General features: G+C 37.0%; 1 protein-coding gene across 1 annotated transcript in view; it reads left to right on the plus strand.

Annotated features, from left to right (window-relative positions):
• The window catches only part of LOC123506796 (rho guanine nucleotide exchange factor 11-like), a gene marked incomplete in the record, with an annotated part of 643,649 nt that overhangs the window by 51,225 nt on the left and 567,424 nt on the right, over positions 1–25,000 (plus strand). The window contains 3 exon segments of the mRNA XM_045259143.1: positions 15,450–15,566; positions 16,238–16,336; positions 16,889–17,215. Of these exon segments, the coding sequence (XP_045115078.1) occupies positions 15,450–15,566; positions 16,238–16,336; positions 16,889–17,215 (543 nt within the window).

Consider the following 25,000-nt stretch of genomic DNA (forward strand, 5'->3'; position numbering starts at 1 on the left):
TAAACTAGATAAACTGATAAAGGAGAAGATGGAAATGAAAGAGAATGAAGAACAGGATAAAGAGTTTATAAAACTGAGAGAAAGAATGAAAAAAGTGGAAGAAAATGAAGCTAGGCTAAGAGCGGAAAACGAAGAACTAAAAAGGAAGTAGCTAACTACAAAAAGCAGATGGAAGAAGGACTCGGTAAAGCCGAGAAAGAAAAAGAGAAGCTGAAAGATCTAGTAAACAAGGAAGAGGAAAGAGTACAGAACGTGATTAAAAAAGAAGTACAAACATGGAGAGTCCAAGATAAGAAAATAAGGCTGATTTTCAGGAGTGATTCAAGAACAACTTAAAGAAAAAGAAGAAAATATGACAAACAAAATGATAGGAGTCCTCAAGACAAAAGAAAATTTAGTTAGAGAAATTACTGAAAAAAAGAAGTGTAGTCGTATTTGGAATAAAAGAAAAAAATATGAAATATAGACCAAAAAGAGAAAAAGAAAAAATGAAATGAGTCAAAGACCTACTGAAGAATCTAAACGAAGATAGGCAGAACTTGGAAGAGGAAGTAGAAGAAATAAACAGAATGGGACCATATCAAGAAGGAAAAACGAGACCAATTAAAATACTACTAAAATCACAAGCAGCAACAGAAGAATATTATATAGAACAACAAAACTTAGAGAAACAGAAGGCTGCAAGGATATCTATATAAAGAAAAATAGAAATGAGGAAGAAAGGAAGAGATACAATGAACTGGCAGCAGCAGTAAGGAAAAGAATAATGAAAGGTCAGAAGAGGAAAGGCATTTTTGGAGAATTCTAGGAGACAGGATAAGGAAATGGTATATAAACGAGAAGGAAGAGAAAAAGTGGAACAAGTTTAACTAAAAATGATAAAGGCAAAAGACTAAAATGATGTATACGAACATAGACGGGTTTTATCAAGTAAATTAGAATTAAGAGATTACATAAGAAAGAAAATCCAGATATTGTATGCCTGGCTGAAACAAAACTAAATAAGGCAATCAAAATAGTCTTGGATAATAGGTATAATGTATGGAGAAGAGACAGAGTGGGTAAAGGAGGAGGAGGAGTCATGATTATGTTAAGGAAAGAGTTAGTGATAAATTAAATGGAATGTGGGGAAGGAAAAGCAGAAGTATTGTATATTAAGATACATATTAATAAAAAAGAGATAACAATCATTGTAACATATGTGCCACCAAAACAAATTCATGGACCAATCAAGAATATAAAGACATGATAGATGACACAATAAGGAGTCTAATGAGAATCGTTAAAGAAAGGAGAAAAGTGATATTAGTAGGAGATTTCAACTGTAAAGAAGTGGACTGGGAAAATTATGAAAGTGGTATGGGGGAAGAAGCCTGGGGAGAAAGATTCTTGAACCTAATGATAGACAATATGATGGACCAGAGAGTAAAGGAATGCACAAGATTCAGAGGAAACGACGAGCTGGCGAGATTGGACCTAGTTTTTACAAGGGGTATACAAATGAATGATGATATAAGTGCCCATTGGGAAATAGTGACCATGCAATATTAGAAATAGATATAGAAGAGGGAAAGGAAGATAGAGACGATTCATACAAAGGAGACTGATTAAATTACAGAAAGGCTGATATTGAGAATCTCAAGAACTATTTTAGAAACGTAGACTGGGAGGAGATGGTAAACTCAGAGACAATGCAAGACAAATATAACTTATTTTTGGAAATATGTAAAACAGGAATCAGGGAATATGTCCCAAAATATAGACCTAAAGAAGAAGGAAAGAATGATTGGTTTAATACAAGGTGTGCCAAGGCAAAGGAGAAAAGAGATGGAGCATGGAAAAGGTGGAGGAGAAATAGGAATCCAGCAAATAAGGAAAACTTTAAAGCAGCAAGAAATGAATATGTTAAGGTGAGGAAGGAAGAGGAAAAGAACTTGAAAAGACATTGTCGAAAAATGTAAGGAGCAACCAAAATTGTTCTATAGATTCATAAATGGAAAAATTAGGCAAAAGAAACAATAGAAAGGTTAAAAGGAGAGAACGGATGGTGGAAGACCCAAAAGTATGGCAGAACTATTAAATAAAAATTCCAGGAGGTCTTTACTAAGGAATCCAAATTTGAGAGGCCACAGGGTAATAGAGACAATCTATATGAAAGAGATTAAAGTAACCAAGCTTGAAATAAAAGAGTTAATGAAGGAACTGGATGAAGAGAAGGCAATGGGACCGGATGAAGTCTCAGGCAGAATACTGAAAGAATGTAGGGAAGAACTAGCAAGTCCTATATACAACATCATAAAATGCTCAATAGAAAATGGAACAGTACCAGTAGAATGGAAAAGAGCTGAGGTGGTTCCCATATATAAGAGCGGAAGGAAGGAAGAACCTTTAAATTACAGACCGGTATCACTAACTAGTGTAATATGCAAGATGTGTGAAAGAATAATAAAGAAACAATGGATCGAGTTCCTTGAAGACAACAAATTAATATCAAATAGCCAATTTGGTTTTAGAAAAGGACGGTCTTGTGTAACTAATTTATTGAGTTTCTATTCTAGAATAGTTGATAGAGTACAAGAGAGAGAGGATGGGTTGACTGCATTTATTTGGATTTAAAAAGGCGTTTGACAAAGTGCCACATGCAAGATTACTGTGGAAGTTAGAGGAGAAGGGTGGCTTAAAAGGAAGCACATTGAGATGGATAGAAAATTATTTGAGGGGAGAGAAATAAGGACGGTAGTTAAAGATATGAAGTCAAGTGGAGAGCAGTAGAAAGCGGAGTGCCACAGGGGTCAGTATTGGCACCAATACTTTTCCTCATTTATATTAACGACATGCCAGAAGGAGTGAACAGCTACATAAATCTGTTTTGGATGATACGAAACTGTGCAGAGTTATAAAGCAAAAGAGGATTGTGAAATACTGCAAGAAGACCTAAATAAGATCTGGGAATGGAGTAAAAGTGGGAAATGGAATTCAATGTGAACAAAAGCCATGTCATGGAAATGGGAAAGAGTGAAAGACGACCTGTGGGAATCTATAAGATGGGAGATGGAGTAGAACTGGAGAAAGTAAAAAGGAAAAGGACTTAGGAGTGACGATGGAAGAAAACAATCAACCAGTAAGCCATATTGATAGAATTTTTAGAGAAACATATAATTTGCTAAGGAATATTGGAGTAGCATTTCACTACATGGACAAAGAAATGATGAAGAAATTGATAAGTACTATAATAAGACCCAGATTGGAATATGCAGGAGTAGTGTGGACCCTCATAAAAGAAACACATAAGGAAATTGAGAGGCTACAAAAATGGCTACAAGAATGGTTCCAGAATTTGAAGGGATGACATATGAGGAGAGACTAAAGGCTATGGATCTACCAACCCTGGAACAAAGAAGGAGAGAGGAGACCTGATACAAGTTTATAAATTGATCAATGGAATGGACCAAGTGGATAATGAGAAACTGATCCTGAGAGAAGAATATGACATCGAAGCACAAGATCGCATAGTAAAAAGCTGAGAAAGGAAGATGTCTGAGAGATATTAAAAATATAGTTTCCAGAGATGTATTGAGACGTGGAACAGTTTAGATGAAGAAGTAGTGTCTGCAACGAGTGTGCACACTTTTAAAGTAAGATTGGATAAGTGTAGATATGGAGACGGGCCACACGAGCATAAAGCCCAGGCCCTGTAAAACTACAACTAGGTAAATACAACTAGGTAAATACACACATGACACGGTGAGGAAGGACATAATACCGTTGCTCCTGAGAATCAGCTGATCTTCACTACCTTTGTTTGGGTTTACAGTGGCCTGGGCGATAGTGTGGACTCATTTTTTTTCATGAATACAGTGTTAAATAATGTTACAAAATCATGAGTGAGAAAGAGATTCCATCTAAATGCAGGTATGACACAGGAAAGAATGAAAGCTGATGATGACAATGTTGGTGAGGGAGAAAGAGATTTGAAGGCTTTGATACGGCACATACTTCACTATTTGATAGAGTGTTGACTATCGAACGTAAATTAGATAAATTGATAAAGGAGAGTATGGGAATGAAAGAGAATGAAGAACAGGATAAAGAGCTCCAGAAATTGAAAGAAAGGATAAAAAGAGTGGAAGAAAACGAAACTAGGCTAAGAATCATAAATGAAGAATTAAAAGTGCAAATAGCTAACTACAAGAAATTGATGGAAGAAGGACTCGGTAAAGCTGAGAAAGAAAAAGAGAAGCTGAAAGATCTAGTTAATAAGGAAGAAGAAAGAGTACAAGACGTGATTAAAAAAGAAGTACAAGCATGGAGAATCCAAGATAAGAAAGACAAGGAATCATTTCAAGAAGTATTTCAAGAACAGTTAAAAGAAAGAGATGAAAATATGACAAACAAAATGATAGGAGTCCTCAAGAAAAAAGAAAATTTAGTAAGAGAAATTGCAGAAAAAAAAAGTGTAATTATTTTTGGACTGAAAGAAAAAAATGTTAAATATAGACCAAGAAGGGAAAAAGACGAAATGAAATCAGTAAAAGACCTACTAAAACATCTGAATGACGAGGATAGACAGAACTTAGAAGAGGAAGTAGAAGAAATCCATAGAATGGGACCATATCAAGAAGGAACAGTGAGACCAATTAAGATATTACTAAAATCACAAGCAGCAGCAGAAGAAGTACTATATAGAAAAACAAAACTCAGAGAAACAGAAGGTTGCAAAGATATATATATATATATATATATATATATATATATATATATATATATATATATATATATATATATATATATAGAAAAATAGAAACGAGGAGGAAAGGAAGAGACACAATGAACTGGTGGCAGAAGCAAGAGAAAAAATAATGAAAGGTCAGAGGAGGAGAAGGCATTTTTGGAGAATTATAGGAGACAGGATAAGGAAATGGTATATAAAAGAGAAGAAGAGAAAAGATGGAGCAAGTTTAACTAAAAATGATAAGAACAAGAGATTAAAATGATGTATACAAACATAGATGGGATTTTATCTAGTAAATTAGAATTAAGAGATTACATAAAGAAAGAAGAACCAGATATTGTATGCCTGGTGGAAACAAAGTTAAATGAGGCAATAAAATAGACATAGATAAAAGGTATAATATATGGAGGAGAGACAGAGTGGGTAAAGGAGGAGGAGGAGTCATGATGATGTTAAGGAAGGAGATAGTGGTAAATCAAGTGGAGTTTGGGAAGGAAAATCAGAAATACTGTATGTTAAGATGCATATTAATAAAAAGGAGTTAACAATCATTGGAACATATGTGCCACCAAAACAAACTCATGGACTAACCAAGAATATAAAGACATGATAGATGACACAATAAGGAGTCTTACAAGAATCATTAAAGAAAGGAGAAAAGTGATATTGGTAGGAGATTTCAACTGTAAGGAGGTAGACTGGGAAAATTATGAAAGTGGTATGGGGGAAGATGCCTGGGGAGATAGATTCCTGAACCTAATGATAGATAATTTGATGGTCCAAAGAGTAAAGGAAAACACAAGATTCAGAGGAAACGATGAGCCGGCAAGATTGGACCTAGTTTTACAAGGGATATACCAATTAACGATGATATAAGATACAAGTGCCCATTGGGAAAGAGTGACCATGTAATATTAGAAATGGATATAGAAGAAGGAAAGGAAGATAGAGATGAATCATACAAAGGAGACCGATTAAATTACAGAAAGGCTGATATTGAGAATCTCAAGAACTATTTTAAAACGTAAACTGGGAGGAGATGGAAAACTCATTAACGGTTCAAGAGAAATATAACTTATTTTTGGAAATATACAAAACAGGAGTCAGGAATATGTCCGAAATATAGACCTAAAGAAGAAGGAAAGAAAGATTGGTTTAATGCAAGATGTGCTAGGGCAAAGGAGAAACGAGATGGAGCATGGAAAAGGTGGAGAAGAAACAGAAATCCAGAAAATAAGGAAAACTTCAAAACAGCAAGAAATGAATATGCTAAGGTGAGAAAGGAAGAAGAAAAGAACTATGAAAAGGACATTGTCGAAAAATGTAAGGAACAACCAAAATTGTTCTACAGATTCATAAATGGAAAAATAAGACAAAAAGAAACAATAGAAAGGTTAAAAGGAGAGAACGGAGTGGTGGAAGACCCAAAAGAATGGCAGAACTGTTAAATAGTAAATTTCATGAGGTTTTTACTAAGGAATCCAAATTTGAAAGACCACAGGGTAATAGAGAGACTGTCCATATGAAAGAGATTAGAGTAACCAAGCTTGAAATAAAAAAGTTGATGACGGAACTAGATGAGGAAAAGGCAATGGGACCGGATGAAGTCTCAGGCAGAATATTGAAAGAATGTAGGGAAGAACTAGCAAACCCTATATACATCATCATAAAATGCTCAATAGAAAATGGAACAGTGTCATTGGAGTGGAAAAGAGCAGAGGTGGTTCCCATATGTAAGAGCGGAAGGAAAGAAGAACCTTTAAATTACAGACCGGTATCACTAACTAGTGTAATATACAAGATGTGTGAAAAAGTAATAAAGAAGCAATGGATTGAGTTTCTTGAAGACAACAAATTATTATCAAATAGCCAATTTGGTTTTAGAAAAGGTTGGTCATGTGTAAGAAATTTATTGAGTTTCTACTCTAGAATAGTTGATAAAGTACCAGAGAGAGAGGATTGACTGTATTTATTTAGATTTAAAAAAGGCGTTTGATATAGTGCCACATGAAAGATTACTATGGAAGTTAGAGGAGAAGGATGGCTTAAAAGGAAGCACATTGAGATGGATGAAAAATTACTTGACGAGGAGAGAAATAAGGATGATAGTTAAAGATATGAAGTCCAAGTGGAGAACAGTAGACAGCGGAATGCCACAGGGGTCAATATTGGCGCCAATACTTTTTCTCGTATATATAAACGACATGCCAGAGGGAGTGAATAGCTACATAAATCTGTTTGCGGAAGATGCGAAACTGTGCAGAGTTATAAAGCAAAAAGAGGATTGTGAAATACTGCAGGAAGACCTAAATAAGATCTGGAAATGGAGTAAAAAGTGGGAGATGGAATTCAATGTGGACAAAAGCCATGTCATGGAAATGGGAAAGAGTGAAAGACGGCCAGTTGGAATCTATAAGATGGGAGATGGAGTAGAACTGAAGAAAGTAAAAAAGGAAAAGGAGTTGGGAGTGACGATGGAAGAAAACAATCAACCGGTAAGCCTTTTTGATAGAATTTTCAGACATAATTTGCTAAGGAATATTGGATTAGCGTTTCACTGCATGGACAAAGAAATGATGAAGAAATTGATAAGTAATATAATAAGACCCAGATAGGAATATGCAAGAGTTGTGTGGACTTCCCATAAAACGAAACACATAAGTAAGTTGGAGAGACTACAAAAAATGGCTATAAGAATGGTTCCAGAATTTGAAGGGATGACATATGATGAGAGACTAAAGGCTATGGATCTACCAACTATTGTAGTATTGGGCAGGGGTGTGGAGTCGGATTTTCAAAAGTCCGACTCCTACTCCGACTCCAGTAAATTTAAATGTTGCAACTCCGACTCCGACTCCAGGAAATTTGAAGGTTGCGACTCCGACTCCGACTGCGCTTTTTTCTTTTTTCTTTTTTTTTTTTTTTTACAGTACAATGATATAGTCTATTTTTTTTTACATGAAGGATGGTAGCCAAGGGAAAAGATTAAACAAAAGGCCCGCTAGTTGCCACACCCAAAAAAGACGAAAGTTAAGAGAATCAATACTTACATATTTTCGAGTCAATCCATAATAAAAGTGTACTTGACGATTATATAATTATCATAAATTAATAAGAATTATCCTTATATGTAATGCTTGATTGGACACATCCTCCACAAAGTCAATTTCTCCCAATTTATAGGAATCTCCATGAAGTGGAATCTTTACTTGAAAATTTATCACGTAAAGGAGTTGGAGTCGCTCATATTTTTACCGAGTCCGACTCCGACTCTGACTGCAATTCCGACTCCGACTCCGACTCCGGCCAAAAGTAGCCAACTCCTCGACTCCTCGACTCCGACTCTGACTCCACACCCCTGGTATTGGGTTTGAAAGTAAAGCAAAATCCAATCTGGTATGTAAGGGAAAAAGAAGAGAAAGAGTTGGCAAGAGACAGAATAAATACGATTCAGGATGAAGGACAAAGTCTTGATAGTGAAATAGAAGAAGTGTACAGGATGAGGACATACAGTGATGGACATGTAAGACCTATGAAAATAAAATTAAGATCACAAGTAGCAGTGGAAGAACTATAAACGAGAGCAAGAAAACTAGCTCATTCAGATGTATACAAAGATGTATGGATAAAAAGAGGCATGAATTTGGAAGAGAGAGAAAGATTGAAAGAATTGAGAAACTAAGTCAAAGAAAGAAATGAGAAACGTACAGAGACGGAGAAAAAAAATTTTTTTTTTGGAAAGTTTGGAACGTGAGACTGAGGAAATGGTACATCAAGGAAAGAGAAGAAAGAGCAGAGGAGGAAATGAGGGGAAATGTGGAAAATTAAAAGTTGCTTATACTAATATAAACAGACTCGTCTCAGGGATAAATTATTTGAACGACTTTATTGAAGAGGTTGAGCCTGACACAATGGGGATCACAGAAAAAAAAAACTAAAGAGATCAACTGACACTAAACCCCATTGGGAATGGGCTGTACAATATCTATATGAAAAATAGAAAAGTGAAGCAGGGTGGAGGAGTGATGATACTAAGCAAAAAAAACCTAAAGGTAACGAACATGAATTATGGCAATAACAGTGCAGAAATTATGTCAGTCGTAGTTGAGAAAAATTATATGGAGAAGAGAGAATTTGTAGTCTGCTATGTACCACCCAAGACAAGATCTTGGAGTCTAAGAGAATATGAGGAAGTTTTGAAAGATACTTGAACACTCACTAATCAAAATATTAGAAAAGAAAAGAAATACTGTAATAATGGGAAACTTCAACTGTAAGGAAGTGTACTGGGAAGATATGACTTCAGAGGGAAATGAGGATTCATGGGGTTACACATTTCTGGAGTTAACTATGGAATATACAATGACACAATGGATTCAAGAAAACATCAGATTTAGGAATAGTGAAGAGCCATCAAGACTGGATTTATTATTTACAATGGAACCTGAAATTGTGGATGGAGTAGAGTATAAGACACCTTTGGCAAAAAGTGATCATGTACTAATAGTAGCGACCTTCAAGGAAGTGATTAAGAATGAATGGAATGAAGAACATAGAAAAGGAAAATTGACATATAGCAAAACAAATTTTAGAGAACTCAAAAGACATTTTCCAAAAGACAGACTGGACTAGATTTGATAACCAGGCAGGAGTGGAGGAAAAGTGGATGACATTTAAAGAAATTTATAATGATGGAGTGAATAGATATGTACCGAGACTGAAAATTAAAGACAAATACAGTAAGGTCTCAGTTTACATCAGAGTTACATTCCTGAAACATGACATAAGTCGATTTTGTACGTAACTCAAGTTTCCTTACATTTCAAAGCATATTATCGAGTTTTCAACCAATCATTGTTTATGGTCATTCAGTTAAGTTAAAGGTTATATTGTTATATTATTTACAACTATGTAGGAATATGAAACACAAGCTTGTTTTTGTTGTTGATTAGGGCCACGAACGCGAGACTGCAGGTTGCTGAGAGGGGTGGACGCCTAAGGCTGCCAGGAGGGTGGGCAGGTCGAATGTTGTGACGCCCACAGGGCGGACAGCTGGGAGCGTAGTGCAGTGCGGTGGGAGTAGAAGCGTGGGCAGCGGGGCAGGAAATGCAATAGGAAAGGGCAATAGGGATCAGCAGACAGGCGCAGACGGTGCAAGTCAGCTGTGAGTGTCGTGTGGCCCAGGCGAAGGCTCCGGAGTTATTGTTGTGATGGGTGTGCGAGCCCTCAAGGTCGTCAACCTCCCCGTTGTCATGGTAACGGGCTTCCCATTTTCTTCTTCCCTCCCTCACACAGCTGCTGCCTCCCTTCTCATGTCTTTTAATTATGTCCTCTTTTTCTTGTAGCGTAATGGTTTTCCTTTTCTTAGCATCACTGCTGTCACTAAGGAGTTTTCTCTTTGGTGCCATTGAGCAAGATACTAAGAACTTGAGTCAGTAAACGCAGAAGTAGGATAACACTCTTGCCAGGGGCGATGGTGTGGTGGAACTGAGGCAGGGTGTTATTGTATTCAAGCGTGAGGCGGGCGGTGTGGCGGGCAACCACCAACAATAACAATAAATCCCGCACTTTATGATTTATAAATTTTCAATTTTTTTAATCTTAAATTGCCTTATAGTGGACTGACGTAACTACGAGTTTGACGTAACTCGAGACCGACGTAACCCGGGACTTTACTGTACAGTGGTACTTCGACATATGAATTTAATTCGTTCTGTGACGATCGTTGTATATAAAAAAAATCGTATATCAGATCAGTTTTTCCCATAGAAATTAATGGAAATAGAATTAATTTGTTCTTGTGATATGAATTCACCCACCCACCCCAAAAACAAAACAAAACATGCTTTAACCCTTTCCCCAACAGTTTTTTAGTTAAAAATGTTTCTTTTTCAGACAAATTTTTTTTATATATAGTATTTTTCCTTCTGATTATGAAAACAGCTTGTAATTACTGTTTTTCCCCATTTTTGTGGTTAACTTTTTATTTTGAAAATACCTTTGTAGACATATACGAGTTAACTTGTCTTCCTATAAACTCCAAGCTCTCCCCTCACCTCCCTCCTCCTCCTCATCCTCACTTGTTGAAAAATATTCATTGTCTGATAAACTGGCAGTGTCATCAAAAGTATTCAAACTTCTGAGGGAAGGTTCATATTAGCTATCTTCCTCAGAACTAGACATTTGGAGTGTAAATTATTTGAAAAGGGTACAAAAAATGAATGGTAATGTGGATGAAAACAACACCCGTGTGACAACAGTGGTTGCCGGAGCAAGTCTACTAGTCTAGTAAGAGCGTCCTTGAAATCCCACCGCTCCTCCCTGTCGCCTCTGCCAGGCGTACGATTTGACGAGAATACTCGTTTCACACATAGAATGGCTTAGAAAGGCCCAGAATCGACGAGTATATATGTCTGTGGTTGGTTTTTGAAGGTCAAGTTTTAGACGAGTATACTCGTCGACGACTGAAAACGGAACATTTAGTGAAAACGAATATATAAGTCTGTAGCTGGTTTTTGAAGGTAAAATTTTAGACGAGTATACTCGTCGACGACTGAAAACAGAACATTTATTGAAAACGAGTATACTCGTTTCTGCCGAGGAAGGGGGTTAAATACCAACCAAATATAGATTTAATATAAGATAAATACAATGTTTATTGTATGCATGATAAAAATGAACTATATTGCCTAAAATAACAACTTACCTGCAAAACTCTGGATACATCGATAGACGTTCATCACGCAAGACTCGGGGCACGTCGATAGACATTTAGACTTTTCATGACTATATTTTGGCTATTTTCTTCCCGTTTTCTTTGCTTGTGAGCTGGCAACACTCATCAGGAGTAAACATATGCTCTACGTCACTGTGTCACCAATGATGGATGATGGGAGCAAGAGTGATTTCACTGTACAATAAGTCCTTGTTATACAGCAGTTCTTTATCTGGTAAATTCACAGTTATGGTATTTGGAAATTACTACCCTTGTTTCAATATACGGTAAGAAAAATTCACAGATACGTTATCTGGTCATGTCATCCGAGAGGGGCTAGAGTGGGGAGCAGGGGTGATGACGTCATTCACGCCACACCTCCCCGCCACTTAAAATACTGACTTTAACTTGACCACCCTTGGAGTCTGTTATTTCTTCCCCTCCCCTCCTTTTTTTTTAACTGCATTAGATATTAATTACATGTATTACTAATTAGATGAATAAATGGAATATTAAAGGGTCTATTGTAAGCACAAATATACTTATGATAATTATGGCAAACATTTAAAGCCTACTACCAGCGGCCAGTGTCCCTAACAAGTACAATAGGTAAAATATGTGTGTTTGATCAAAGAAAGATGGACCACAGATGGGCCTGGTAAGCCCACTATCGGAGAATGGTGGAAGTCGTATAACATCAAGCACGTCTTAGATAACATTAAGCCATCTTGGGATGAATTGAAGATGTCTACCATGAACTTGGCGTGGAATAAAGTATGGCCAGAATGCACGCATGACTTCCCAGGCTTCGCTGAAGACGACATCGGTACGATCAGAAATGACATAGTAAATCTGTGCCATAGGGCTGGCTTTGATGAAGTTGATGATGATGATGTTCAAGATCTTTTGGAAAGTCATGCTGAACCTCTCTCAAATAATGAAATTATAGAGCTAGACAAAGGCATCACAGGAGGCAGAAAAAGAGGGAGACGAGGAAGAAGAACCTGTGTGTGGCCTGGACATCAAAACTCTTAGAGAATGTCTCGGTGGTATCGAAAAAGCTCTGGAAACCCCGAAGGAACGTGACCCAAATCCTGCCAGGAGTAGCAAAGTGACTCATGATGTAGAGAAAAGTGTCAAGATTTATCAAGAAATCTATGATGAAAAAATAAGAAAAAAACCACATTCCTCCATCTACTCATTCTTCAAAGTCAGACAGTCCCTGTCACACCTGCCGACCCTGCTACAGCTGGTCCTTCCACATCCGGTGCTGACGGTTCTACAGCTGGCCCTTCCTCCATATCCTCTTTCTTCAAACATGTGAAACGTGCTGATCCTGCTACAGCTGGTCCTTCCACATCTGTTTCTGACAGTGCAGACGACAACGTCTTATCCTCGTCTAGCCACTAGTGGAAGATGAGTAAGGGCTGAAATCCCTACTGTCCCTTAGCCTTGGGAGGGACATCATCTGATCGAATACATGGCGAGTGAAAGGTAAATAAAAACATTTAGTGTTTATTTCTTTTGCGCAGTACTTTACACTTTTTTTATGACTATTTTCATGTATTTTCATTTCTGTAGGGGTGATGACGTGCTGGAATGCATTTCCTATTATTACATGTTATAATGGGTTCAGTATACAGTAATTTCAATTTATGGTAAGGTTTTCAGGAATGCATATGTACTGTATAACGAGGACTTACTGTACTCGATAACTTGGAATACAAGAGTCCACTTGGTAAAAGTGACCATGTATTACTGTACTTGAATTCAGGCTGAAAGAAGGACTGGATGATATTAGGAATGGAGACTATAAAAATAGAAGGTACAATTATAGTAAAACTAACTTTACAGAATTAAGGAAATACTTTGAACAAGCAGACTGGACTGAATTTTATATATCAGAGAAAACTGAAAACAAGTGTAATATTTTAATGGATAAGGAATAATGAAACTTATGCCAGTCAAGAAAATTGGCAAGTCTTGACACAGAAGATATGAGTCAGCAGGGATGGAAAGAGAAAGGCCTGGAACAGATTGAGAAGAAATAGAAGACAAAATCATTCGTTAGACTATGCTCGGAAAAGAATCGAGTACTGTACATCAAGATTTGGAGAATGGAACAGAAAAACCACGAGAAGGATATAGTGAATAAATGTAAAGACCAGTCAGAATTGTTTTACAAATATGTAGCTGAAAAACAAAGGAGAAATAAGGAAACTAAAATACAATAATGAAATGTACGAAGATCCAGAAGATATGGTGGGAGTGATGAACAACTGCTTCCAGTCAGTCTTCACAGGGGAAGCGACTTCCAATGTCAAACCCCAGTGGAATACAAATGTCATTAGAATGAATAATGAAAATAATGTAAGAACAAGATGTAAGGAAAGCCTTAGGTCCTGATGGAGTGTCAAACAGAATTGTAAAGAAATGAAGTCATACTCCTGCAAGCAGGAGTATGAGATAACCCCTCCTTTCGCCTTTCTTTGTTGCACTGGGGTGCTGTATGGCAAGTCGAGAAGGAGATGAGTGATTTGAGGGGTGAAGCCACACCACAGAGACCAATATTAGTGGTAATATGACAAGGAAAAACAGGCAATATACCACAATGCTTAGAGGTATTGCACCATGCTCACCACTCATGTCCCTATAAATGCATCAGAATGAGTGTTGCCATATGCTTAGGCCCGTGATTCATATACCATATGAATTCTGAATATTTTTCCTAGAATAATCTGCAGGAATTGGAAAAAAAAAAAAAAAAAAAAAAAAAAAGAAGAAAATTTATTATAATTTACTAAATCTCGACTGCAGCATGCCATTAAGGTCCTATCGTACGGACATTTTCTCTTGGCATCTAGCTGCTGTTACCAGAGGCAAAGAATGTTCTTCCTATCACACGTGCAGATATTTTTTGGCATCTAGTCTCTGTTCTTGATGGCAAGGAGTGCTTTGGCCACAGCACACACCAAAACCTGTGACTGCAAATGTTCTGCCTGAATTGGACTTCATTTGTGCATCTATAAGACTAACCTTAACTTGCTTATTTTCGTCACTGAAATAGTTAGCTGGATGCCTAATTTGTGCATCTATAAAACTGATCTTAAACTCTAGTTTTCTTTCGTCACTGAAATAATTAGGAGATGCCCAAATGTAAACTTGCTGAATGATGGATAAATGTTCACCATATGTTTACATTTGTGGAAAATGTCCGTTGATGCTTACTATGATTAAGCACAAAAGCTGGATGCTAATCATATACTAAGAAAAAGAAGGAAAATAAAATAAATAAATAGATAAAAAAAAATAAAGCTGCAGGCATTACAGGCCCCATGTTGGGATACTCCTTCAGAGCTTCTACTAATTTCTTGGAAGCTTCTCTTTTCATGTTTCTCTTCAAATAATTTTCATTCGTGGTATTTCATAGATGCTTGTTTTACTGATAGAGATGACAGAGGGTTGCATGATCATCCTTGTACCAAATGATTTACCCTATCTGTGCCATTTGTCGAGTGGTTTAAAGTTATGTACATGTCACCAGGATATCCATGTTCTAGGTGGTTACACTAAAGATATGCTTCGGTGGTGATATGGACCCTAATATGGGTATCACTATAAATAAAATTGTCTGCACCACTAATGGGTGAAACCTGAACAGCGCTTCTTACATATACTCTTCAAGTATGCCTACAGGTGCTATAGGTGCCCCCCACCAAAAAAAAAAAAAAAAAAAAAAATCAGGTGAGAGAATGTAAACAGTATTGGTGGCAAGATGATGACCACTGGTGTCATATGTTTAGAGGCATCTAGCCACCAGTACTGGCATCAAGATCCTTATATTGGTGGCAAGATGCCAGTAAAGTTGCCCCCATAATTGTATCTTGATAGCCCAGATGGTTACCTCTAATCATTGTCTGTAACTGTGCTGAAATAAGTAGTACGATGTTTTTTTCCACATTTACCAGAGACATTTTACTGATCCATTTCATCTGTTTTCAGACACAGTTACAGAATCAGATGGAAGCAAACAAAAGCAAGATGTTGACTAAATACCTAGAGAAGCAGCGTCGTGTCAGGGACAGCATCATGCAGGAGTTGCAACGAGGACCTTCCAAGGTAAGTATGGGCTGGTGGACTCTGCATTTTGTGCTTGCTGCTTACTGTTGCATGTGTGTTCAATCATTCAAAGACCTCTGATGTACATTGTGTACAAACCCAAGTAGCACTTCTAGGTTCACTGGGCCAATACTATGTGTTAAATGATACCCATTTTGTACACACCACTGTGAAGTGTTGCAGAGGTTGCTTTGTACACCTTGCAGCCTTGCACATGTGAGATTAGTTAATTTATCATGTCCTGTGTACAAATATATACTTTTCAGCTTTTTCCTTTATCTCTCATCTGTATCTGACAAACTTAGCCTTCTAATGAGGTAGGTACCTCTGAATTTCAATTTGTGTAAATTTTAGTAGTCTGTTCTTGAGAATTGATGTTGCATGTAATGTAATTTGTTAGTGTATTACTATTTTTTGTTAATGAGCTTTTAATTTTTTGTTTTGCATATTTTTCTTTGTATTGTTTTGATTTACTCTGTAAACAAAATAACGCTGGCTAAGGCAAGGGAAGCCAGTTGTCTTATGGATGACTGTTAATTGACTGGGAGGACAAGGAAGAACCTCAGGAGTAAAGCAAGCTGAATGTGTACCTTGAGTGTGTGTGAATGATAAGAAGGAGCCACCTACAGGGAAAGACTGTTGGGTGTCAATGGTGCATTTACCTCTTGCAGGTTATGCAGAGAAACCTTGAGAAGGAGTTGGATTCTATAAACCGTCAAATAGCCAAAATACAGGAGGAACTCAAGACAGTGAAAGACAGTGAAGCTCAAGTAAGCCAATATTTACTTTGATTATATATATATATATATATATATATATATATATATATATATATATATATATATATATATATATATATATATATATAGATCGAGTTATATATTATTTCTCATTTTTCTTTTTTTATTTTTAATACTTTGTCATAATCTTTCTATTTATGCTGCCATTGTTGAAATTGCTTAAAGTTTGACTAATTTTAACACTCTTCTTTTGTTTTGTTTGTTACATAATTATTTTTCATTGAGGGACTGGTATATTCTGTGCTGCTGACATGCACTGGATACATAGTGTATCTCTTGATAAAAAAAAAAAGTTACTTCCTACTCTGAACTCAAATTCAGCAGAGTTTCAGAGCTTTCATTGTGCTCTTGGTACTGCGCATACACCTGCTTTGCTGTGGCAGACTAATAGACTTGAACTGAAGATTCTTTTTTTTTTTTATTACTATTATTATGTTATATTTACAACTCTTAGTTTCCACTTTTTATTATTTTTTTCTGTATGTGTCATTTTAAGCCCTTATTTGTTGTGTTTGTTTTCAGTTACACTCGCAAACCCGGTCCTCTCCCCGCTCTCCTCCCCTGTCCCGGCCATCATTTTCCCTCCCACACTCCCATCACCACCATCACCACCACCATCCAACTCACTCTCGCTCTGTGTCGGATATCCCTCCTCCTCTCCCGGCTCGGAACCGTCCCCTAGTATCCCAGACCTCAGCCCCTAACATCTCCACCTCCTCCACCTCCTCTTCCTCCATGTCCCTGGCCTCCGCTCCTCCCCTCCCACCCAGACTCACCTTGGAGAGGGTCGGGGAGGGAGGCCTTGCACAAAGCCTAGAGAACATTCCTAAGGGGCAGTGTCTCAGCCATGTAAGTTGTTCAAGCCATCATTGGATGTAGGAACTTGCAAGTTTTTTTATTGTTTACTTTTATTAGTGTTTGTTGTGGTAGCTGGCACTAACAGATAATGCCATGTTGCCATCTAACCTTGCCTTCCTGCACTGGGTCGTAGTTTTTGTCAACTGTAAGGATGTACAGATTCACGATGTTCATTGTGTGCATGTATGCATGCATGAATATATGAATGCATGTCTTCATGTTTGCACAATGTAGCACCTTTTAAGTGTATTGTTATTTCTGCTTGTAAAAAGAGTATATTGATGTCACCTGTAGAAAGCTGTTCAACTCTTGTAGATGTAGCTTTTGTCATATCTATAGAATTAGATCTTTGTTGTGGAGGAAGACTTCACGTATCTCACAGTTATTCTGCCCAGGATATTTTCATCATATTGTTATTATTTACTGACAACTATGAGTAATATCCTTCATATAATTAGTTCTGCCTGAATTTAATTGTCTTATTTCTATGTGGACTTCATGTTGAAAAAACTATCTTTCTATCCATGTATTGTGAGTATCAAATTGACATTCCCTTGTAAAGGAATATAGCCTGGAAAAAGTGTCTACATACATACATTCACAGTCTCATACATAAACGTTTTTTAACCAGGCTGCTGCTCTCTCAGGTGATTCTCCCAGGCCACATTATATTAGGATAAATTTGCAATTAGACTTCTGCCATAGAGCAAAATTTGCAGGATTGAACCTTCCATATTGAACCAAATCAAAATTTTTTCATAGAATTTGATATTGGTTGAATATCAGAATAAGCAAAATTAATTTTATAAACAGTACACTGGGTTACTTGGCATATGACTTATATTTGACTTATTTCTTGTGACGGCTAAGCTGTCATGCAATCAACTTCTTAGCTGAGTACAAGATTACGTTTTTTTTTGTGACCTAACTAGTACATTTGCTGTGCATTGTAAGGTTGATTAAATGCAGTTTAATGCTTTATTGTCTTTTTAAGTTTTTTTTTTTTTTTTTTTATTATTTTTTTTTTTTAGGTTTCGCTATCCAATCTTTTTTTGCATCTGATGGCAATTTTGGGACAAATTTTGTTTGCAATTCAAGTACAGCAGTGTATATAGAAAGTTGAGAATTGAGGGAGATCATAATATAATAAAGTTGGTTGTGGCAGCTATGAGACAAGTATAGGAAGTAAAGAAGGGCTGTTCTTGAAAGAATGATGAGGAAATTGAAGGGAGAAAATAGACATAATGATAAAAGATATACAGAGAGGAAGAAGGTTCAGAGGATGGGGAATTAGGTGTTGTTAACCCTTATACCCTGTGATAAAAAGGAGTTAGTGGTTTCAAGATGTTAAAGAGATTCCTTGAGTCCTTTAGTGTTCAATCAAGTTATTTTAACAAACACTGGGATAATTATATATCATTAGAAAGCTTAAGAGTTTCCCCCTGCTGTGGTATAATCATTACTGAACAAATGTAACATATATGCCTGAAAAAAATCAGAGGTAAAGAAATTTTGTAGCATGATAAATTTAGAAAGATATTCTTTTATTTCCTTCAATTTTTTGCAAAAACACATCAACAAAGCATATGAATGACATATCATTTCAAAGATAAGAAGTTTTCTTTGATATATTGCCTTCATTATGAAAAATAAAGCAAGAGAGTAAGCAAAATGTAACATCATGAAGAATTTAACTTTTTACGGTCAGAAACAACAAACATCACCACATCTTCCTTATCCAAATCCATCAAGCCAGAACCACATACTCTTTTCTAAGCCAATAAGAAGTTTTCCTTTGATATAATACACTCACTATGGAAAGTAAAGCAGGGAAGTAAGCAAAATGTAATATAATGAAAAGTCAACCTCTTCACGGTCAGAAACAACAAGCGTCACCACATCCTCCTCATCTGACTTCATTAAGCCAGCAACATGCATTCTTATCTAAGCCAATAAAGAGATAAAAATAACAATTCCCATTATTGTCATGCATCATATGTTTCTGAACTACTTACTTAATCATGGAAATACATGTACGTATATCTTATATCTCACCAAGAAATTAATAAAAAATTATAGAATACAACACTCTGACATTAGTGTACTCACCATGTTCACGCTTGGTACCCTCACATGTGCACAAACATACCCTTGTAAAAGCTGATATGTGATTGGTTAAGTGTCCACCATTTTTAAAACAATAGAACAATGGCAGGCTTTGATATATGACATAACCTTAAACATAAATAAACTGTGTAGCATAAAATGAGGGCCATATTTGAGAAGCACCATGATTGTACCTGATGAAGTCTAACGTACAAGCCACAATCATGCCTCATGGGGAATAAGGGTTAAGTTGTGAGAAAGGGTATGTGAAACATGATAAAAGTGAGTTATTGAGTGGTGTGGTAAGAGATAAAGGAAGGATATGTGTATAGGGGAATGTAGCTATCAAGTTTGAAAGTGAAAAAAAAAAGTGGTTTCAGGTGATCAGTGTCTGTAGATGAGATGACAGATGCATTGGTTTGCTCTGATAATGATCAGAAAAAGAAATTGTCTATGAAAAACTTTGATTGTATTTAGTGACAATAAGTACTTGACTACACCAAGTATAGCAATGTTAAGTTTGGTGAATCTCAGTTTGGCAGTAGCTTTAAAATTTGCTCACAAGTTTACATTTGTGGAAAAAATTGCATGCTTTTAGGTCAGTACATTGTGACATGGTGTTCTAGATTTATAAATGCAGGATAGTGATATTTACTTGTGAAAGTGGAACTGGAAGAAGGGTCCTAAGAAGAGGTGAAAAGCCATAACCAATTAATTCTTCCTCATTATTGTCATAGTTCTTTACAGATGAGATAAAATCTCTCATTTTCACCTGCGAAAGTAAAGCATTAAGCCGTGCCCAGATGATTGAGCTGTGCCTGCGAGCATAAGTGGGCACTTTACCTGTTGACTGACTTACTGCTTGTGACTTAAAATACACACAAAGTGCCTGTCTTGCTAGTTGTGTGAAATCACTAGACACTGTCTGTACCCAAATGACCACTACCTCTGTCTATTGTTCTTGTTTGACTGGGCCAAATCGACAGGGTGGTCAATACTACATTTATGTCCATGAAGTTAGCCCTGTTGTAGGCAGTGTCAGTTAAGCTGTGCTCGATTTGTTGATGGGCATTTAGATTACACAAGATCAGTTATTTCTCTTCATGGTAATGTTTTCAATCAATGAATTCATCATGGGTTACAGATTGTGATGAATCATTACCTAAAACTGAGGTTGCAGATTAGAGGTTTTAGTCTGAAATGAATGTTTGTTCAAACATGGAAACTAACCAGACCATTAAACCATGGTAATTCTTGTGCTTAATGAGGAAATCATGAGCTGTTTCAAAGACCAAGATAGGCAAATTATGAAAAATGATCCATTTGTAAGTGAATGTGCTGCTTCTAATGGGAGTAATGGAGTGGTGATAACATTGGTAAAAAGAAATATGGAGAGTGTTAGGTATTGGTGAGGCTCACAAGGCTTATTTAATTAAGGCCTCTTCATACTGGTCTTTTTGGTAGATTTTATGTTTGAGTGGCAGAAATGTGTATTTTGCATGTGTACATTTCTAGTACATGGTATTTGATATGTTTTTTTTTTTCAGTCTGGTCTTTATTAGCTAATTTTTCATAAGATCAATGCCTCAAGTTTTGTGATATCAACATTGATCTGTAGGGAAGCAGTGACTAATTCAAAATGTCCACAATCAATTATGATAATTTGTGTCACCCTTGGTCTTACGAGAAACCATTCGGCTTATTTTTGCTGCGCCATGATAGACCCATCCCTTTGCTGACATGATTGAATCAACTGATTGGACTTTATTCAAGAGATTATTACAATTGTCCATCATAATAAATAAAAGGCAAAAGTATGGGCATATAGTTGTGCACTCATCTCTACCTGATTGCCCTTTGAGTCTGTGGTGGATGATATCTGTAATCATAGGACACAGCCAGTTTGATACCAAGGTTTCTATTGTTATGTTTCTCGGATGGTGTAATAGCTAGTGTACTGGAATGTGAATCTTTTGGGCCCAGTCTAATGTGGGATGGGATACTCAGTTCACAGCCTTCCCAACTGCTCATCCTTCCTTTTGGTTAGGTGATCATAATACAAAGAATAGTGGTGACTCATGTACAGTAATACTCCGCTTAACGAACGTTTGCCTTACGAATTTCCGGTTTAACGTACTATATAAAGTTAGACCAAAAAGGTCCGCATAACATACAACCACATCCGTTTTAGCGAATTTTCTGGGTTTGAATTTGCCGGGTGAGGGACCGAACCCGGCAGCTTTGCTGTGATTGGCTGGCTTCCTGCTTCTGTCTCTAGTGCTCCTGGGGCTGGATTCAAGAAGCTGGTTGTTCTCTATGTTTGTACAGACAACCTCCATAGCAACCTCCTGCTCACATACCAACCTTCGTAAAATAGCATCCACAAAAATTTGATGCTGTTGGCGGGTGGAGGTTGGTAGCCCACCTAAAAGTGCTCATTGGCTGCCAGGAGCTGGATCCAAGAAACTTTAACAACATCAGAGCAACCTCCTGCTGCGAAATGACATCCATGAACGCTTGGAGCGACGGTAACGAGGTTGCTCTGAGGTTACTGGGAACACCACCTCTCGAGGTGGTGTTACTGTCTTATATGTATATGCATTTATGTTCACAAAACAACATTTCTATTAGCTTTTTACAAACCTTGCCCCCAAGAAAGGATTGTTTTGTAATGCAGAAAGTGAAATCTTACATGGAATACCAAAAAATAAAGCAGAGATGAAATCGCCCACAGACGATCGTCGGCGGGAGACTCGCGGTGACTCGGCTGCTTCTTCTTCTTGTGACCCTTTTAGCTTGCATCTTACTTTCACCACAATATTAAATTTATGTTTCCATTCCTCTATTGCCTGCTATAATGGATATCATATCTTAGTATTCATATACGCTCATGCCATGAGGATAACCTCGACTCCGTGGCACCGAGTGATAGTAAATTACTAATGAAATACCGTGGTATTTCATTAGTAAATTCATTAGTATTAGTAAATTTAATATCGTGGTGAAAGTAAGACGCAAGCTAAAAGGGTCACAAGAAGAAGAAGCGGCCGAGTCGCTGTGAGTCTCCCCGCTTCGTCTGTGGGCGATCTCATCTCTGCTTTATTTTTTTTATTTTTTGGTATTCCACGTAAGATTTCACTTTCTACATTACAAAACAATCCTTTCTTGGGGGCAAGGTTTGTAAAAAGTTAACAGAAATGTTGTTTTGTGAACATGAATGCATATACATATAAGACAGTAACACCACCTCGAGAGGTGGTGTTCCCAGCAACCTCAGAGCAACCTCGTTACCGTCCCTCCAAGCGTTCATGGATGTCATTTCGCGGCAGGAGGTTGCTCTGACGTTGTTAAAGAATCTTGGATCCAGCTCCTGGTGCTGGTATTGGCTGCCTCTGTCTCACTCTCTCCCGCTCTGCAGTATGAAGAGGTTGACCTGTATTTCTGCTCTGCTTAACAACGTGTTTTCGCCGCTTAACACGTTACCCGCGTTTGTGCAATACGCTAGACTCTGCCTCACCACGGTGAACTTTGATCCGCTCCTGCACAAATTACAGTGGAGCTATCAGTGAGAGAATTTGTATGTAGCTCCTCTAACTTCCAATGACTCATATGACATAATAAAAGTAGTGGTACACCGGTGGCCCAATACGCTGCGAAACATGTGTATATTTTTTATAAACCATGTAGTATGTTGGGGACCAGCCCAGAACGCATCTCCCCTATTTCCATTATTTTCTATGGGAAAATTATGTCCGCTTAACGAATTTCACTCTACGAACAGCTTTGACACCCCCTATCCTGTTTGATAAGCGGAGTATTGCTGTACTTTGTGTCTTCTCTGCAGTCTTTGACTTGACTCTATTTTCTTTGGCACTGTTCTTTAGAGCCCATTTCTAATGTTGGATGGGATATTCAGTGCACAGCACACCCAATTGTTTATCCTTCCTTTTATTTAGATTATCATAATACAAAAAATAGTGGTGACTCGTGTACTTTGTCTTCTCTAGCCGTCTTTGGCTTGACTATATTTTCCTTGGCACTGTTCTTCTCATAAGTAGGAATGCAGAAACTGTATATGATAGATGTATGGAATGGTTGTGGTGATTTACAGATAGTGCTAAAGATCATGAATGAATATGAATTTAGTATCGGTTTGACAAATTGTTGTTATTTCTAAAAGTAGAACTGATTTTGGTGGGTAAAGAGACATTTGATGTGAGGCATTGTATTTAAGGGTGAATTAATTGCTATAGTGTTAGGAAGATGAAAATTATGGCTTTGCTCCCTTTTCTTTGGGCAGGATGTTCTGATTTGGATGTTTCTTTCATACCATGAGATTGGATCTCCCATCTTCTATGTGCCCTAAGACTGCATTGATAATGATGATGAGGCGCTGTGCTAAATGGACTCTGGGTTATGGCTTCTTTGGATATTTCTACATTACTGCTTTCAGCCTTCTGCTTTCTGCCTCCTGCTTGCTGCTTGGAGTCTGATGGTTCTCACACCAAACTATGGCCTTGTTAGCTCTGCATGAAATTTATCTCATTATTGAAATTAAGAAATGGTATTGATACATTACACTTTCCACTGTAATCACTAACCTCTGGGTATGTACTTGGCTATTTGATAATTCATTATTATGTAAGGATTTGTTCTTATATTTTTGTATTTTTGCATTGATTGAGTTTGAACATGAAGAATATTTAAAAAAAAAAGATTAATGAACTGTCTCAGTACTTGATCATGAAGCATGAAGACATGAAGAATATGGGAAAAAAAAAGATTAATTAACTGTCTCAGTACTTGATCATGAAGCTTATTGAGGTATAATACTGGTGCCATCTGTTTAGATTAAAAGTTATGTGCACTCAATGAGAGGCCTTTGAGTTCCCATAGCTTGAAAGAAAGTGGATAATTTACAGAAATACCAATGTTTGTTACTGTGAGTCTCTTGCAAAGTTCATGAATCTTGGCTAAAGCTACTATGTGTATTTAGTTCTGAGTACTCTTGTGGAAAAATAGTAGCTGTCTTGAATATGATTGCTAAACTAGAATGAATTTAATTTTAATTAAGGTAGTGATGGATGATCCCAAACTTTATCTTGTCCCCATGTCAGTGTTATTATAGTCAGTGTAGGGAGTCCAGGTGAAACAACCTCATCCATATGTTAATTTCACACCATGCTTCCATCTGTCATACTATACCTTAGGTGGGAAATGGTAAGTTTTGGTTCATCATAGTTTTCTTAAATCCACTATTTATGTATGGATTGAATGCTACTGCTACCTTAAACTAGTATTAGTTGAAAGGTATAGTATAGTATTTTGTTACGGCTGTGCTCATTGAGAAATAACATTGATTAGAAGAAGCAATGGTACATCATCATCAGATGAGCAGGGCTTATTTTACTTGGATTTGCTGAATTATTGTCTGTGAAGATTCCAGTTTATTACAAAGGTGTCTTAACTGTATGCAAATATATGCTGTAATTTTATTTGATGTTCACAAAACAATAACCATGCTAAAACATCATATTAAAACTTTTTGTGAGGATATCATTTGTATTGATCTGTGGAACACAATAATGGTGGCAGATCATGTAAAAAAGCTGAGACAAAAGTGAAAGATATTGAGAAGAGTGGTGAGATGGATGTGGGATGCTATGAAAG

Source organism: Portunus trituberculatus, chromosome 20 (assembly GCF_017591435.1).
Source record: "Portunus trituberculatus isolate SZX2019 chromosome 20, ASM1759143v1, whole genome shotgun sequence".
NCBI classification, from domain to species: Eukaryota; Metazoa; Arthropoda; class Malacostraca; order Decapoda; family Portunidae; genus Portunus; species Portunus trituberculatus.